We start from the raw sequence: 19531 nt of genomic DNA on the forward strand, positions 1-19531 counted from the left end.
GTTGTGGGCGTGTGTACTCGAGCACGTGCTGGAAGTCTTCCCATTAGGTTTGTAAAAAGCTTGTAATTTCTGGATTGGTTTCTTTCTCCTTTTGAATCTTTTTTGCACCTCCTCTTTCTCATGTCACCCCTTCTGGCTTGGCCTCTTTCCAGATCTAACTTCTTTGAGGCAGACACACACACACACACACACACACACACACACACACACACACACACACACACACACACACACACACACACACACACACACACACACAACAAACAATCAAACAAACACACTGTGGTCTAAGCCTTGTATACACACACATCTCCAAACACACGCATACACAAAAAGACACACGATTTTGGGTCGATTTAAAGAAGTATGTCAACTGCAGTGCTGAAAATGTTTTAGATCCGTGTGTATTTCTGATTTTTATTGATACGGCCAGAGAGTGCTCTTCAACAATTTATCAAATTGCAAATGACTGTGCACTGCACGGTTGTGTATATTGTGTCACTTTTATTGTTGTTGGTGTTATTTAATGGCTTTTTGTTATGATATTCTGATACAATGACAACTGAAGGCACTGCTGAGTGTATATTGATGTAACCCCCCCAATGGAAAAATCTCCTTTTCCTTTGTACTGTGCATAAAGTTATTTTAGTACTTTTCTTGCTTTTGAGACTCATACCATTCAAAAGCTTGTCACAGATTTAATATATCTAACTGTGCCATCAAAAGTAGCATAACGTTTTAATTTGAGCTCACATGCTCATTTCTTTAAGGTATTTTATGAGAAACATCTGAGACAACAAGCCACGAAAGAGCGACATCTAAGCAATAACAGTTTTTCTGTGGGTCAACAGCGTGTAGGTGTTAGTCTTCATTTAATGGAAAGACTGATTGAAATTTGGACGGGTTTGCGGTCTCATTATGGACTGCAAAGGGGGTTAGTTCATGGGTAAGGGGTGCATGCCAGGGCCGGGGCCCCCTTTGAGGAAGACATGCACAACAATCAGTAGTTCTGATTGGACAATAGTGTCACCATCCGAGCGTTCTCTTTATTTATTTCTCTAAATCAGGCAATTTCACACTAAATATGATTTTACTTTTGTAAGTGAGACTAAGAATAACAACACTGATAGTATAAGAGCCCGCCATCAACACTTGTTCTAGGTCTTGTTCTTTAAAGAGTTAAATGCATGCATACAAACAAACAAACAAAAAACCCCATTAAAATCAAATGGTAATCGAAACATATATTTAGATACATTTAGTTTGCACTAAATATGTGAATGTTGTGTGAATGCCATGTGTTTTTCGTGTGTATGTGTTTGGAGAGAGAGAGGGTAAGAGGAGGGGCATGTAGAGACCCCCTCAAAAGACCCCCAAATGTTTGAACTCTCTCAACTTCCACACCCCTTATCCCTCCCTTTCTATCTCCAACATATTTCTGTTCCCAAACACACACGTACTATAAATGTATAAAATGGTGGCTCCTTGGGTCAGCATGGCAAAGATTATCCATCCAAACCATACAAAGCAAATACTAACCCACATAGTGGACGTATGTACATTAAACAGACGCACAACCCTGAACACCGCTGTGTTTTACCAGAGGTGAGTAAACGTCTAAGGTCTTGACCTGCGATACTTCCCTGATAAATGTACTCCTTCATCTTTCAATAAAAGAGGCCAGTTTAAACTGCCAAGGCATTCATTATCCATCTGAAGTCTCAACAATTAGGGTGCAGTCAGAAGACTTTGTGCTCCTTTTACTTCTATTCATACATATATGAATGCAGGAGAGGGGAGTCGTATCATATGCAAAGAAGTTTCGTCTTCTGTTGCATGCCAAAGTTCAAGTTTGGTGACCCCATGACCTGCAGATTTATGGAGCAAAAAGATTGACCTCTTAGCACAAACCACAGAAACCAATTCTAATTGCTGAACAGGTTGCAGGATTTCTCCCCAATTCCAAATGAAAACAGTTTTACTTGCAGGAAATTGAATATGGACGAACTGGACAAATAACATAAAAGAAGCAATGTTTGCAGATTTTGAATAAGTTCATTTTCATGTTTAAATAACACAATACTAATGTTTTCACATTTAGGATCGATTCAAAAATAAATGTATGATGGAATAGGGTTGTTTTTCTTTACTTTTATGCATTCTCTGTCTGTCACTTTGCTGTTGGGTGACTTTATGCCATTCCTTAGGTTTGTTCTTGTTAAAGGGATAGTTCACCCGAAATTGAAAATATTTCCCTTTATATTCTATTGACACGACGGAAATGCATGCAATACGTGCAGAAATACTGATTAACAGGAAAATTTAAGTGGTCTTTTAATTTTGTACAAGATTCATTCGTATGACACTTTGTTCCAAGCCCTTTGCATCTCAAAACATGATTCTGTTATGTCAACAATCGTTGAAAGATATGATCCATGAAAGGTGTAACCTAAGATATAAGAATTAGTTTTACATTTCAAACAGGGTGGAGTCCCTACAGAGGTACAGAGACATTTGAAATCGTTCATTAACGGTTGGCCGAATGTGCACCGATCATTTCCCGGACAGGACGTCATATCTAAATCCTCACTTCCAGTTCTCCAGCATAGCGTCTGTGCAAAATATTAAAGAACGTACAGAGGGTTTAACGTTCCGAAAGAAAAGAAATGTGGGTGATAAATGGATGGAGGTGAGCCAGGATGGATGGTCTTGGAAGACAGGATTAGAAAGACGAGACAATTAAACCTGCCTTCTCCCTCCCCCTGTCAAGAAACTCTGCATCATTAGTTTGCCTTTAATGTTCAATGTTCTGTACGAGTGTGTGGGATTTACAAGCTATCAATTATGTGATCATGTTTGCTCCGAGACTTTCAACACATGTAGTCTGAGTTCTTTTGTTATGTCAGATTATCCGATTGATATATCTCAAAGTAAAAGGATTCCTTTAAAACACTCTCTTTTTATCTGTCATTAGGTCTTAGAGACACTCCCGGACAGAAGATTGAGTCAGGAACCCTTCGGATGGTACGTACAGTGCACACACACATGCAAAGCACACGACTATTCAGGAAAAACAGACTCTTCAACAAGTTGCATAATTGGCAAAGGTTGTCAAAATTTTAATAAAAGAACTGGAAAGCATTATATCGTCGCAGTCTCAAAACCTTGCAAGTCCAAATTCACTGTTTCAAGAATGGAAAAAACACTGTACTTTTTAAATGATGAAATACTGTGTTGTCAAAGTTGACTAGTAATAATGATTTCTGAAGGATGGCGAGTAATGTTTGACAACATGTTCATTTCAATGAATCGTCACAGCAGTATCCTGCAAAGACCATTTTAAGACATTTGAAATAAAGGTTTTTCAGATTCTTTGTGTGATTAGACCACAGTAGCGCAGTGTGCTCTTAAAACCCTTCAGAGAAACAGTAGCACAGAGACAAAACATCAATTATGAATTTAAGTCTACTATACAAATGTTCTCCTCAATTTTAGAGACTGAATTTGGTTTCTTGGATAACTTGACACATATTAAAAACCTTGAATGCATTGTCACTCATTGTCGCTTTATCGGCAAATATGTCAATGTATTAAATGTAAATTCAGTTTTTTGAGTTTAGGGTTAAGTTGGTGTTTATCAATTAAACAAATAGTAAAGTTTGAACGAATAATGAGTCCAGTTGTGGGGAGGCAACACTTGGCTGGACTGTTGTGTGTACAGGTATGCAACAAAATAAAATTACATTATGAATAGTGAAGTGATAGGAAATTATATTGGCCACTTTTCACATTGACCTGTTCTAATAAGCTATATCAGCTGAGCCCTGGTGCTAAACATTCAGAACATGGTGCTCCTTCAGTTTTTGTATTCTATCATTGGCTGACTTCTAGACGTTTCATAGAGAATTAATAAAAGCCCATGCAGGGGCGTCACGCACCATTTTTGAAGGGGCAGTAGTTTGTGCTCTCCATGTGCCTTAAGATAACAGCTTTATGACATGACCAGAGAAAAAAAGCACTTTTGTTACATGTATAAAAAGTTTTTTGTAGATAATATTTTGGTCTCTCATGCAGGGTGAACTATGAATAAATAATGGCCAAATTTCAATTTTGCTGTCCAAACTGGCACATTATTGGCACTTTTTCATTTAACAATAAATTGTAAAAGCTCATTATAAACCCATAATTCTCTTCGGAAGTTGCATTTAAAAAACACTAAGCACAAAAAATTGGCAAAAAAAGGCATTAACATGACCCCAGATGAGGAACAGTATAACCTTAAAACACACATTGGCAAGCACCCCAAGAAATGGATTAAAGACAAAGACATCACTTTGGTCGTGCTCTGCTGCCTGCCAGGCCTCCAGGAACTTTTCTATCGCTCACGCTCGGCTTCTCCCGTAGAACACTTTGTCTCGCAGAAATTTCAACCTGCAACTTTCCTCTCTTCTCTGTGTCACATGATCAGCTGGGCAGCCAATCCAAAGCCGAGAAGGGGATTAGGTCACGGATAGGCGGCAGGTCCATTGTGTTCGAGGGGAACTGAGTGGGCGAGTGGAGGTGTTGTGGCGCTGGGTGTCACCTGAGATCAAGTGTGCTCTCGGTGAAGTTTATGTTGTAGATGCCAGACTGGGGGAGGGTGTTAGGCATTCCACCGTAATCTGTCTTTTCACTAATCATCTAATAGTTTCATTAGAATAAAGAGATGAATTGAAACACAAGCATATAATCAGAGGCAGCGTTCAAGGGCAGATTGTGTTTCGGTAATCTTTCTCTACATTCCGCATTCAAACCCCCAGCCTGCCCACATCGATACCTGCCGGAAGCTGAGCGATTACGTTATGCAATGAAATGATTTTGGTCTGTGGTTTAGAAATCTATTTTTTATTTCTTCGTACATACATTTTCAAGTGTTTTGTTATGAAGTAACATTTGTTGGTCGAATTTTATGTCAAGATGAAACGTGCTGTATTACGTCTATATATCTTGTTTGAGATTAGTAATTTGATTCTTTAAGGGTAAATGTATTTAATTGGCATGCTTCAACCTCTTTGTCTGGATAAAAACCTTTAGAACGTGCATATACAGTACAAGTCACTATATAATTCAGCACCAGCAAAACAGGTTGGTTTGTTTAAAGTCTACACTTTTTTTAATTCCTCAGTGGGTCCAATAGTCCAATCCACAGTCCAATATGGAAATTGTTGTATTTTCTAACATACCGCCAGATGAAGGAGTTTTTAGAAAATCCAAAACAAAACATTATATTGCAGTAGCGTTTTATGGAAAGTAGTTATTGCATGCGACTTCAAAAGTGTTGATGGGTTATTTCTTGAGCTGCACTTTATAAACAGAACTTGTTGTTGCTGCTTTGATAGAAAGCATCTTCTTACATGAGCATTGGGTCAGAAAGGGTCGAACCCAACCTTTGGATTGTAAATTAACCTATGTTGGGTTATTTTAACCCATATGCTGGGTTGTTTTAATACATTGTTTGGTTGAATATAAAAGTTTTCAAAGAGTTTTTGACCCAACACTAGTTTGAAAATAAAAGTGTTAATGCTTAAAGGTATAGTGTGTCATTTATTTTTTTGGAGGATCTATTGACAGAAATGCTATATGTCTTCAGAGCTATATAAAGACCTTACATAATGAAGCTTTATGTTTTTATAACCTTAGAGTAAGCTATTTCTATCTACATGTGCCCTTGCATGGAATTCGCCATATTGTTTCTACAGAAGCCCTAAATGGACAAACTGCTCTACAAAGCATGTTTCGTAAAATACGTTATCTCCTTTGACAAAGAAGTGCAAATGTGACAAAATTTTAGTTCTGTGTCAGCCACCGTAGTGCTTCAAAATGGAGGGGTGGAGTGAGCCGTTGGTTGCAACCTCACCGCTAGATGTCGCTGGTTTGGTATAAAGTTGATAAAATTGGTACACTTTTTCATGTTATTCAACTAATGTTAATCCTCCTGTCAGTCCTGTACTTGTTCAAATGTAAAACTGGCATTTAGCCCACATCTAAAAGCAATCTCGTACACACATCCAAGACATGAAAAAATGGGGGCAGTGTTGAGTACGGGTGGAGTCAGCTGGCATTCAGCCATTACAGGCCTGGCAGAGGGAAAACAAGGTGGGCCATTAAACGGATGTAAGCGAGGGAAAGGGACGCCACTTGGCGGCAATTTCATCTACAAAGCGTCATGTTCTGTCTGCGAGGGAGGCCGTGTATATCCCGCCGAAACCAATATGGTCATCCTTGTGCTGCACAAAGGGAACCCTGCTTAGGGCAGCCCTACGTGCGCCTGCAGTGATGGAAGGGGCGTTGGAAACTGGGCCAGAACACGGGCAGCCACGGCGGGCGGGGATGCAGGAGAGAGCCCTGGGCTTAATTGGCAGCGTGTGCTCTGCTGGAGATCATTGTTCAGGTAAAAGAGGCTTAGAATCGCAGCACGCTAACAGCACACCGAGTCAGCTTTGACACGCGTATGGAGCGTACTCGCAAAGGAAGGGGGTCAGTTATCTCTGAGGGAGGGGGCTGGTAATAATTAGATTGAGTGAAGTGGGAAGGGGAAGAAGGGCCGGAGGAGAAACCCCTGTGAAGAAGTCAAGGGCCCCGTTGACTTTGTTTTGACTTTATATTGACGTGTGATTCTCAGTTAATTGGTCCTTCGTGTTCCAGAGTACCGGAGGCCTTCAGCTCTGTTATCCTTTTCATAGTAAATTTGTATTTCATATATTTGTAGAGCAAGAAAAAGTAATGGGTTTGATCCCAGGAAACACACAATGTTTACTTTGTATCTCACTTTGGGTAAAAGCATCTGCCAAATGCAAAATGTAACTAATATCTTTGGTTATCACCTTCCTTTAAGCATTTTAATTGTTTTATTACATTTATTTTTGATTGTAGTGTCTTGCATAACCTTTGGCACACACTCACGCGTTGTTATACATATAATTTCATAGATTTGAGTCCTCGTAAACCATGTATACAAGCACATGCACACAAACATTTAGACTAGCTAAGCTGCCACTTAACGTATCTAACAGGTTGCCTGTCCCCATGAGTCCAGTTTGTTGGCCAACAACTCCTGAGCAGAAGTGACTGGTTATTAGAGACCTCGGTGGGGGGCTGCCCAGGAAAAAAGGCCTGGACTGAGAGACAGCTGGCCCGGGGCAGAGGGGTTAGACGCCCAGGTATCTCAACCTGTACCGTCATCACCAACTCGGAGAGAAGGCAATTAATTGTCCAACTGCAGGGAGGGAGAGTGGGGTGTGTGCACGGGTATCGGGTGGGAGGCTCAGATGGTGGATGAAAGGAATGTGTATGTGTGAATTATGATTTTTGAGATGTTTGAGTTTGTATGTGGTGAATGGACATTTGTGTGTTTTCTGTGTTTACGGGACTTTTTGGATTTGTCTGATTAAACAGGGGTCTTTTTATCTTTGAGGCCCCCCGGACACTCCTCTTCACTCCCACTGTCCACTCTGTCAGCTGGAGAAACCCCCACACACCACACACACTCAGTGTCCTATACATGTTATATAATGCCCGTTTCACACCACACACGTAAGCAGCAAGTTTTTCTTGGAGTGCCCATGTTAACAGATGAGAGCAGAATGGCGGCCCACTAGTGCCCAGCAAAACGAAATTTAAAAAGCAAATATAAGTTCAATCAAGCTACAACACAATGAAATCGAGTCACAGCACAACGGAATAAAGCCACAATACCACGGAAATGCCCCACAGTTCTTCTAATTGTTCTATATTTTTAGGGGCACATTCGGTACTTCCGTGCTTGGTTCAGTGCAGACGGCAACAGGAGAGAAATTATTAAAGCCGAGGAGAAACATTCTAAGACTTTTTCTTTCAACTTTTTCTTTCTAGTCTTAGACAGTCAGAAAAAAAGCACACGGCTGCTTCAGACCACTATACACATTAACACATTAAATGACTGATGACGACTGGACTTTCTGCTAAACCAACAAATCTACTGATCTATTTACTAATATAGATGAGCAGCTTTGCATTATATTCCCTCAATGCTCACGTTTTTTACACGTGGTTATGAGTTACGTGTTGGTTATGCATGCATAATAAATGTTAAATAAATTGGTAATGAAAAGATATTTAATTGAGTAATCTAATATTCGAAAAAGTAAAAAAAAACGAATGCAGTCAAAACATCCAGAGCCTGCAAACTGAAACTGAGATAGGAGAATGTGGCATCTAAATGCAGACTTTAATCAAACAATAATAAAAATTACAATAAAATAATAGACATTTTTTATCACTGGATTGAAATTGAATCGCTTAGCCATCTTTAAAACAAGGCTGTATGTTCTTCTGTACCCTTACACACACACACACACACAGCGTAAACAATAGCTTTTATTTTCGATTGACAATTTATATTTAGCTTAATATGGCTATCCTTTTTCATGAAGGACAGCGTTTCGTTCTGATTGCTCATGCTGCTGTGTGTTTTTCTGCATTTATAAATAATAGAACGTGTATTTTCCATGAAAATAGCCGCGTTTGTCATTTAATAACGTCTATATAACAATAACCCAATGATAGCTTATTCATTTGTATTATTGTCAGCTTTTCTCAAATTTTTCCTGTCTGCTCATCGTTTCAAATACAAATAGCATGGTAAATATAAATTATGTAATCAAAGTTTAGATAATGTATACAATCATAAATAAATGTGGACACAGCCATTTATTTCCATATTCCATTTGACAATATTTAACCAAAGATGGTGTAATCAAGGAAAAACTTTGTTCTTAGCTCACAATACAGCTTCTAGCATTAAAATCATTTAAACACATGCACAGTTAAAAAAAGTCGAGTCTACCCGGGTATGTCAGTGGAGCTTTTGGAATTCATTCTATCAATCCAAATTATGTAGCTATATGTTAGAAGCAGTGGAGGTAAACTCATATGCTGTTTGTTTTGGCAGAACGAAGACTTTAACCTATCGACATTTTACTGAGCTCAAAACACGGAAAACTTAGTTTTAATGATGGAATAAGACAAATAGAGAGATTTAAATAAAGAATACAGATTGATTTGCAAGTTAAAATACACGATATGTGAAAAAAGTCATAGTCACCTGTACCTAACATGAGCCGTCATCAGTATTAGTCATTACCGGAAAAATCTACTGCATATTTAAAATATACATAAACTTCAGGCAGGTAAGTGACCTTGAAAGTCCGCCCAGAGACAACACATTTTCACTATGAGAGACAGCAGAAGTCTGATGAAAGTCTCTAATTTGTTCATATGAGATTGTTTGCTATTGACATTTACTTTTTATACAGTAGAGCACACTTTCCTTTTAAATGCTTTATACAAACAAAACAGTCTACCAAAACCATTTATTTTGTTATTATTTTTTGTAAGCTTGAAAATAACCAATCATGTTATTATTTGTTACCCGCTTTGTCAAGTACTCTGCTTTATTGTTTTTCCCTGTTTTGTAATAAGCAACAGTAATTACATTGGTATAGTTGTAACTTATAGTTGTAGTATTTTGAAACTTTCGCACATCCAAGGTACAAATAGGTACAATTATTTCAACAACATGCTACTATGCACTCTTTAGGTGAAAAAGTGTACTAATGAAGTACCCCACCGACATGGCCGTTTTAGTATAGCTTTTTCTGAAAGTGTGGTTGACATATTGAATCGTTTATTTTTGGAATCAATAATAATACAACTGTTTAATAATTGATTTATTTTATATATTTCAGACTGCTGCATTTAATAAAGTGGTCTGTCCATTACAGGGATTCTGAGTTGTGCAAGAGGATGCTAGTTTTTCTGTCATATTTATGTTTCACATATATGGCGCTGTCTGTGAAGTCCTCTTAAAGTGTAATCATAAGATAAGTTGTCATAGTCATAATATTATTAAAATAGATGATGTGTGTTTATCACTGTAAATGTCAGATTACAGTACATGATAGATTTTGAGATGCTGTTGATTGTTCAAGTTTTCATTTAAATGACTTCCATTGATTATTTTAATACTCAATTCAAAGTTTATATTGACACGTTTTATTATTTTCAAAAGTAGGATTTCCAAACATTGATTTCAATTTTTAAAGATATCAAGGTTATATTTTCACAGAATGTTCTTTACATTTTGCAGAACAATATTATGGAAAGAAAACAATAAATCACAGAAAGACTTTTGGGAGTTTTTGGGAGTAGGGTCACAATGATGAACACAGAGAACGATATTTGGAAGAATGATTGTTACCAATCACTTCTAGTCCACCTTAGTAGGAAAAATAGCTTGAACACAAATGGAAATATTTTGAAGAATGCATGAGAGCAAACAGTCAGGCACTTCTGACTACCATTGTCATACCACATTATGGTAGTCAATGGTGGCCAAGTACTGTTTGGTTAATGACATTCTTCCAAATATCTTCCTTTGTGTTTAACAGAACAAATAAATGTATAAAGATTTGGAACAACTCGAGGGTGAGTAAATGTTCATTCAAGTCGTCTCTTTAACTTCCGGTAGACCTCCGCAGAAATCACTAACTGTTGAGTAGTTTTCATTTAATAAGATGAATATGCAATAAAATATTCATCTAAATAATTATTGATATAAATTAAATATCAAATAAATTGTTATATTATAACCTAACACAAACCGGAAATTACCTTTGGGTCAGGCGCGTGCGTGCAATGATATCCTGTATACTGTTGGTTCTGCTTGCTTGGCCATCACCATCATGGTCAAAATTCTTAGTTACTGTAAAATGTACACCTTAAATTCACTGTATCTCTTGGCAATATTCATAAAGGTAAACTAGCTCGAAATCGTTTGAGAATGGAAGTTTATGCAGCTTGATCTCAAACTCTTGGATTCACTTTCAAGTTCAGCAAACAACCGAAACATACTGTACGATCAGAAGGATCGGTCTACTGTAACAGAGCCGTAAAATCAGAGCAACAGACAAAACGTCAGACCTGCGAATAAACTACTCTGCTGACAGACGGATTGATAAACAGTCAGACCAGCTGACAGCAAGAAAAGAGGCTGTTTAATAGAGGAGGAGGAGGAGAGTGACAAACTGCCATTCATGTCATAATGAGGCACCTGACAACAGCTCTGCTCTTAATTACCCAAGCTGCCACCTCTGAGCGAGTTAGCACAAAACACACACACAGGCTGTGTCTCACTCAGCTCCCTTGTTCAGTAGTCAGGGCACTGCCCAGGGAGTCAGCCATATTAAGGGCTGTTTCATTCGCAAAATCCTTCCAGTGGACTGAAACGTTCGTGTCCTAAAAATCCCCACAAAACAACGCGAAAAATCCAATGCTCCCTTATCGGGAATCACGTGACAACTTTTAAATCGCACGAGCCAGCTCAATAAACTTCATGAACTTTTGAAAAGACAAACTCTTATTTTATGTTGTGTATAAACAATCGTTGCCAGACAGGCAGGCAACACAATCTAGTTAACAGTTACATTTTATATCAACCAAATAAATGCATGGATATGGAACAGAATAATAAAAGCGTTTCTCATATGTACTTCAAATAAGTCAGGGAGTTGTCGGTTTTGCCACAAAAGGAAATATTTTGAAGAATGCATGAGAGCAAACGGTTCTGGGGCACTTCTGTCATACCACACCACACTATGGTATGGTAGTCAATGGTGGCTAAGTACTGTTTGGTTACAAGCATTCTTCCAAAATATCTTTCTCTGTGTTCTCGATGGTAAGTAAATGAAGACAGAAGGTTTATTTTTGGGTGAATTGTCTCTTTAACTTCTGGTAGACCTCAATAAATCAATAACTGTTGAGTTGTTTTAATTTAATAAGATGAATATGCAATAAAATATTCACCTAAATAATAATTGATATAAATTAAAGCCAGTTGTTAAATAAAAGCAGCTGTGACGTATCACAACGTGCTTAAACGGTAACTCCACCTGATAAAATTCTGTCATGAATTAATCACCCACTAGTTGCTCCAGACATGTATTCATTTCTACATCAGAGAGATATTATGGAACAATTTTAGGAACCGTTCTGAATAGTAGGAAAAAATGTTTTGGTTCTGTTGAACACAAAAGAAGATGTTTTGAGGAATGTAGGAAACAGTTCTGGGGCACTTTTGACTACAATTTAAAATGGTCCTACTGACAGTCAATGGTGAAATGTAGATATGTACTTATTCATGACAGAATTTACATTTTTGGGTGGAGTTATCCTTTAAGCAGTCACATTACAGGAAAATAAGGGAACAGTGTCCCAATATGAAGTTATCCAGTGTCCTTTCCAGTGCCCGGACCCCTGACACGGTATACTGGTACCCAACCTTGAGAGCAAGGGAGCTGATGGAGACACAGGGACAGAGCCTTTTAACACACTTTCCTCCATAGACTCGCACACAAACGTACGTACAAATACACTTGAATTAATAATGTACTTACTGTATGGCCTTATAATTTAGTGCACAGCTTTGGATTTATGTTGGCGCTCAATCTTTTCATAAAGCTGTCATCTGTCACTTCTGATACAAGTTTACCTCACTCTCATGTCTTTCCAAACCTGTATGACTTTCTTTCATCTGCAGAGCACAAAAGAAGATATTTTGAAAAATGTTGGTAACCAAACAAAATAGTCTCCCATCGACTTCCATTGTATGGACACAAAACCACTGAGACATTTCTTCTAACATCTTATCTGTGATGGGTGAGGGAGGTTAGAAAGAGGTTTCAGATTAAAAGATAGAGAGCTATGAAGTCTTTAATTGCCGGTTATGGTGTACCGATTAAACACTAATACTAAATCCCCCCCCCACCTCTTCTCCTCTCTTTGCTCCCGGAAGCCTGGACAAAGTCATTCTAAAACCCTTCAATTAGTGAGTGTGCACCCCCCCACACACAAATGCACACAAGTTTGTTTCACTATATTAGTAAGGACATCCTCCATTGTTTTCATACAAGGCTAATGATGTTTTGGATTACCTAACCCTCACACATTCCTGCTGACATTAGATGTAAAGTAAACATTATTTGGTTGGTTTATAAGTATTTATTTGTATTTACTAAAGAGCACAACCTGAAATCTTAAAATAATAATGTGTCCTCACAAATACAGTTAAAGTTGTGCAGATTAAGTTTAAAGAAGGAAATTCCTGCATACTTGGTATACTGTAAGTACATTTTATCTTGTGCCATCCATGTTTGTTATATGTAAAGTTTATTTTTCCTATATGGTGAGTTTTGTTAGACACTGCTGTCAGACATCCAGAGACTTAACAATGTTCTCATGCAAATAATAATTTACATATTTTAATATTACTATATTAGACACATCAGACCATTCATGTGTCAATTTATTCTTTTAATTGAACGAACTACCTGGAAATATAAATGAGTTTAAAGTTGAAAATACTCATATAAAATTTTTAACACTGTTGCAGTGGACTGCTAAAATCTAATTGGTACAAATTTAACAATTTTTATTATATTACGTTCCATGATAATGTTTGTGGTCATTCAGTATAAACAAATGATCTTTCTTTCCTGACACAACCTTGCAGCCTTCCAAATATTGTCCAAAGTTCAAAAGCATCAAAATTATCATCTTTGGGGACTTTCAGAAGTGCACAAAAGTATGTTAATGTGTCACTCGGTGGTATGCACATTTCATTTAACTCTGAGAAGGGGTCATGAACATGTCTGCTTTTACTTCGTTTGGTTAAATTAATTCATCATGTTTCTGAGCAATCTGTTGAGCAATTATACATTAACCATTTGGAGCCAGATGCGCAAAGGAGCACGGCTTATATCTCCAAACCTCGTGTTTTTTCCTCTGTGCATTGATTTGGAAAGGTTGTGTCACGCTCATTGAGGTGAACAAATCTTTGCGATCTGCTCGCCCACATCCTCGTTGCGCATCTGCGATCCAACGGTTGAACGTGTCACGTCACGGTTTTGACAGCTTCACACCGAATCAGGTTTCTGCTGCGCTCTCAAGAGGTGCGCTTGTGTGGATGAAGTTTTGCGCACTTGCCGCTCTACCCCAAAGGTTTCGCATCCCAGCTCGCATCTATAGCCTACTATTTTCATCCTGCACTTAGAAATGGTGAGTACTTTTGTAAAATACAAAGATATGTGAAGTTTTCCTTCTTATTTACTTACGTAAAACATTTAATCACTTGGGAATTCTTTTAGCGGTTGCGCTTTTACGCGCACCTGTGGGTTTTGAATAGGTCTCTGATTTAAGTTCGTGAATCTTGAGTTTATTATCAATATGGTTCTCAGACAGTTTATGGATATACTCAGTTAGCACATAAAGTAATTCCAGGACAAGAATGGTTAGCTAATTAAAAATAACAGGTTGTTTTAGCCAATGCAACACGTGGGTGGGTGAAATGGAAAAACGTGGAATGGTTTTTAGTTGAATGTTAGTAAGTGTTGTAACAGTTGTGGACAAGTATACCTAGAGTAACAGCTAAAGGACTACTGATAAGTCGCTTGCAATACTTTAATGTAGAAATTGCGCAATGGTCTTTAAAATTCAGAGATCGAATGCTTCAAATACATTTCTACCGCTGTGCAGTAACCCATATGAAGTTGCATTAACTTCTTTAAAAAGCAAAATGTCTCATTCTTATTGCTGCGTTTGCACAGAGCAGCATGCTGTCCTGCCAAGATCTGAGCTTTGCAGGAGGGCAGCGCTACGACTGCCCGTACTCCACCTCGACGTCAGTTGACGGCAGTGTTGACGTTTCCACGGAAACGCTCGTCTCCCTCTGGGACACTGGTCCCCTGGACAACGCTGCCCGCCAGCACGAGCCGCCGCGGCGGGGTAAGTCTTGCAATATGCCGGGATGAGCGGCGCGAGAGACTTCCCGGCTCCACCGCGCATTCACAAACTGGATCTTTTCCATCTGTTTTTTTTTCATGTTTTGTTAGCTTAGCTGTGGAGTATCTGGCCACCTTCAACGTGTTTTTAAGCCTTGCTTCTTTTGTTTTTAAAGCACCCTTTTGATTTCATTGATGTTTTTTTTTCTTTTCTTGCTTTTCACACAAACATCATCCCTAAGGCATTTCTAGTCCAGATAGTGACTCTATTTTAAATCGCCCCTTTTGTTTAAGATTCACTGCCTGTGTCTGAGCATGGTCTGGGACATCACACCTGGCCGGACCAACTGTCACCTCAGCTTCAACGAAACAAACAGGTACTTAGAGAGATTTTTATATCCTTTACTATATTATTCACGGAAAACTCCTGACATGTTGTAAAGGAATACATTTTTTTCACAAATAAGCTTCAAGACACTCTAATTCAAAGAGAGGAGGAGCTTGCCAGACTTCAAGAAGAGAATAACAAACTCAAAGAGTTTTTGAACTCCTCGTATGTGAAGTCTTTAGAGGAAAAAAGTAAGGTAATGAAAGAAATTATATATTTAAGAACTTAAACGATACACTAAAAACAATAGTTGACTCATAATTATTTATTTTTCTTATCTTTCTGAAAATATTTGTAATTAACGTTTTTCACTTTCTTGTCCAATTGTAGAAACTTCTTTCAAATTGCAAGGATCAAGATGGGTTGAACCACCGGAAGAGAGCTCACACTGATTTCCAGAACCCGAGCCAGTTGCTTCACGGTGCCCTGGGGAAGCGGACCTGTCGCAATCTTTCTTTAGAGTTCTGCTCTGCAGAGGAGCTGGCGGACACTCCACCTTTAGACTCGTGGATACTGGAGACACTAGGCCTGCAAGATGAAAACACAGTTGACCCTGAGCAAAGTTTCAACAGCTCAATGCATGACCACAATGCCTCTCTCCGCTGTGCGCCCCCTAAAGCAGAACATTACAGTACGGCATCTATAGGCAATGCTGTCAGCCCTAATGCTGATGCACGTTGTGATTACAATAGCATCATAGACTCACCCTGCAGTCTGGACACCTCTAGTGGCTACAGCACTTCCCAAAACCTGGCTTCAGAGTATACGACCCTTGACCCCTCAGCTCTGTACACTGTCACACCCACAGGGTCACTGGTCAGCTCTTCACCGGTGATGACTCCTGCTCAACACTTCACTCCACCACGGGCTGCTTCAACTCCATATCGGCCCCACGACGTGAGCCCGGGTTCATATTACCAAGCACCACACTGTGAGTCCTCCAGTCCACCAGGGGGTGACAGTCAGATTTTCTCCACACCTCGTATGTCCCGTAGCAGGACAGACTTGGCGTTTAGCATGTCGCTAAGTCCACAAAACAGTGTCAAGACGCACAGTTTTCCTCAAGGACAAGCTTTCACACGCAGAGATGCACAGGGAGGATGGAAGTTCACATGGGTGCCTAAACAATGTTCATAGAGAATTATAACCCCTTGTTTCTTTGGGAAGAAACGCATTTTTATTTGAGGAATAATAACAGTTTGTGACTCATAATTGCAAAACGCACAACTTTCCAGGTTAATGAAACATAATTCAATAGCTTTGTGAAACAAACTTGTATATAGTGTTGGGTCATGATTTGTCATTGAAGTTGATCACAACTGTGAATGAAAAGCAGATGTTTTGATGTAATAAATTATTTTTTTAAAAGCATTGCCTTGTGCATTCAGCCCTTATAAGATTTCTCACGCTCCTGTCTCACTTAACCTTGTATGACCCGCTCCTTCGTGTCACGTTGACAGTTTATGAACGTGGCATATGTCGCATATGACACCTGCAACGGAACAGTTTGCATATGTATTCCATTGAAAATAACAGCCATGACAGAAACGCCAGTTGTTCTAACTGTTCTTTTTAATTGAGAACCGGCGCATTAAGTATCAATGTCGCACGGCGCGAATCTTCTCCTGCTACGACGTTATTCCAAACCTATCATTGCCATTCCCACAGCTCGCTCACCTTCCCTCCTTTTCCCTACCTGTTTCCCTCCCTCTGGTTCTCTCCGTTACCATCTCTCCATTCTCCCGCCACTGGGAAACAAAAGACGGGGCCGGCTGGTCTCAAGGGACCCTTCCTCCCCGAGATGGGCTGCACCCCCATGGGGGTCTTACATGGGATACTACCAGCCCTCTATCCCACCCCTCTGCCCAGCCTCTCACTCTCTGCTCTTCCCTCAGGGAGCTGGGGACGGCAGGGAAAGTTTGGAGCCTGAGTTAGCCATGGAGAAGCCGGGGCGAGTGGTCTATCTTTAATGACACGGTTAAGCCCCCTGCAGATGGCCTCCAGATTGAGAGGTTGACAAGGAAGGGCACCTTGAGAAGTACGAGAACCTGCAAAATAACAGTTACGGGGAAAGGTGATGATAAGATGATGGGGAGACCAAAAAGGAAACTTGACAGGATGTGTTACACAATCGACAGGTTTTGCCATACATGCATTTTTTGCCTATTTATATACTGTATACAGTACTGTATATATGTGTGTGTGTGTAAAATATAGACATACAAAAATATTTGTGTGTGTGATTATGTGTATGCCTGTGCATATATATTAATTTATGGGTGTTACAGTCATTGTGTTAAAAGGTCAAATGATTTTCGCTTTTTTACAAAATGATTGATAGGATTGTGTTTGTAGTAGAGCGCTAAATTGTTATTGTAAATAAAGACACGTGTGAGATAAAAAGCATTCTCCTGTCCCAGACGTGTCTTTCACCCCCTCACCCTCAGTTCTGTGAACTGCAATGGAAAATTCAAACAATATGAAATTGACACAATAGGCCAACAGGCACAGACTTTTGTAGGATCTTAGAAGGTTCACAGTTCATTTACAGACAGGTAATGATGTGTTAAAATATTTATTTCAGTGGATTTTCATCTTTTGAGTGTTCTTCTGAATGCTATATGACTCGCTTCATCTGATAAACACAACCAGCTCGACCCAAAGGGCAAATAGAAATAAGAGAAACCTTAATGATAATATGTCATATTGAAGTGATTTTGAAGTCACATTCTTGAAGACAGTCATCGAGGTTGTTTCTAGTTAGAGAGGTGTAACATTAACAACAGAACTCCATAAAATTCACAAATAAACTGACAAGCATTAAAACAAACCTCACACAAAACTCTAAACAGAGCCATAACAGACTTTTGTTGTATAGCTTGTGCCATTTATTCTAATGTATTAGTGAACAATACTTTAACATGTTCTAGAGACAAAGTTAAGGGTGCAGAAATGTGGTTAAACCTGACTTTTAAAAATTCTATTCTGTTCTGATTCTATTTAAAAAAAAACACTGATATAAGACATGTCTGCACTTTAAGTTGCTTTGGATAAAAGCGTCTGCAAAATGCATAAAATGTAGAAAAGCTAAAGGCTTATACAATTCATTTTTATGAGACACAAAGGCCCAGTTTCATGGACAAGGCTTAGCCTAAGACAGCACTATGCCTTAGTAAATTTAGACTATGAAGTCTCTAAAATTCAAATGTCTTAGAAAAAAACATTACTGATGTACATCTTGAGACAAAACGGTGGCACTGAGATATTTTATGATATGTCAGGGCAAGGTATTTTCAGTCAAGACTGCTCAAAATTAATTTAAGTTTGGGTCTAATCTTGAGCCTTATCAAAAAATATGAATAATATGAATGGTAATTGTACCCTTAAAGGTGTGTGATTATGAACATGTTAGACATTTGGAGACTGCTCAAGAGAGACAAAGTTAAAGTTTAAGCAGGCAGTGTGTGCCTCTCTAATTAAGGAAGCCCGTTTATCTTGATCTCTAATAGGTCTGCAGTAATACATCATGTATAAGGTGGAGAGAGTATGCCGGAATGCTCCTCTGCCTGGTGTAATAGTTAATGTGTGTCTATAGCTGTGAAGCATGAGTAACTGTACACTATAAACCGTATAAAAGCCTAACATGTAAAGCTCTGTTTTTCAGTGACAAAGATACTTTGGAAATAACAACAACTGGTCTGCTTCTCATTTTAATTTTTTTCAGGGATTTTTATCCAGTTTTAATTTAATATGCCAACTGTTTGCAGTCTTGTTGAATATAATATTTGCCTATATATGCAAAAAACATATAGAAATATGTCAATTGAATATTTACATAATAGGTTACATAATTTTTGCACAGTACTGCAATCATAGAAAGAGTAATATCATATTATAGATTAGATTAGATTCCATTTTATTGTCATTACACATAGTACAGTGTAACGAAATGTAGTTTGTAGAATAAATACAGAATATTATTTTAGCATTGCTTTGATTTAGTGCAAAAATGATTAGGTGCAAAAGAAAGAATACTGAAAATCTACACCTATTGCAAATCAATGTAATGAATGGTTATAATGGGAATTGTACTAGTTTTAATAGAATCTATAATGGTCGCTGTGGGTCTTCACTGGTTCTGTTGGGTTCTATAGCGATGTTATTTGACGGATGGAAACCACCCCAAATCCTATTGATACGAGGCCCAAAACAATAATGCATTTAGTGGCAAACAGCATCATGTTTTAGAATAGCAGATGCAAAGTAAACCATTCACAAATCTATTGTTTTA

General features: G+C 38.5%; 1 protein-coding gene across 1 annotated transcript; it reads left to right on the plus strand.

The window, feature by feature from the left end:
* gmnc (geminin coiled-coil domain containing) lies at positions 1 to 17638 on the plus strand. The gene is made up of 6 exons (XM_079480889.1): positions 1 to 47; positions 2975 to 3024; positions 14679 to 14856; positions 15147 to 15229; positions 15320 to 15436; positions 15571 to 17638. Exons 2-6 carry the CDS (start codon positions 3022 to 3024, stop codon positions 16375 to 16377), a joined length of 1188 nt encoding a protein of 395 aa, XP_079337015.1. The 5' UTR covers positions 1 to 47; positions 2975 to 3021; the 3' UTR covers positions 16378 to 17638.
* The last annotated feature ends 1893 nt before the right edge of the window (positions 17639 to 19531 follow it).

The sequence above is a fragment of the Barbatula barbatula genome, assembly GCF_947034865.1.
Source record: "Barbatula barbatula genome assembly, chromosome: 19".
In the NCBI taxonomy this organism is placed as follows: Eukaryota; Metazoa; Chordata; class Actinopteri; order Cypriniformes; family Nemacheilidae; genus Barbatula; species Barbatula barbatula.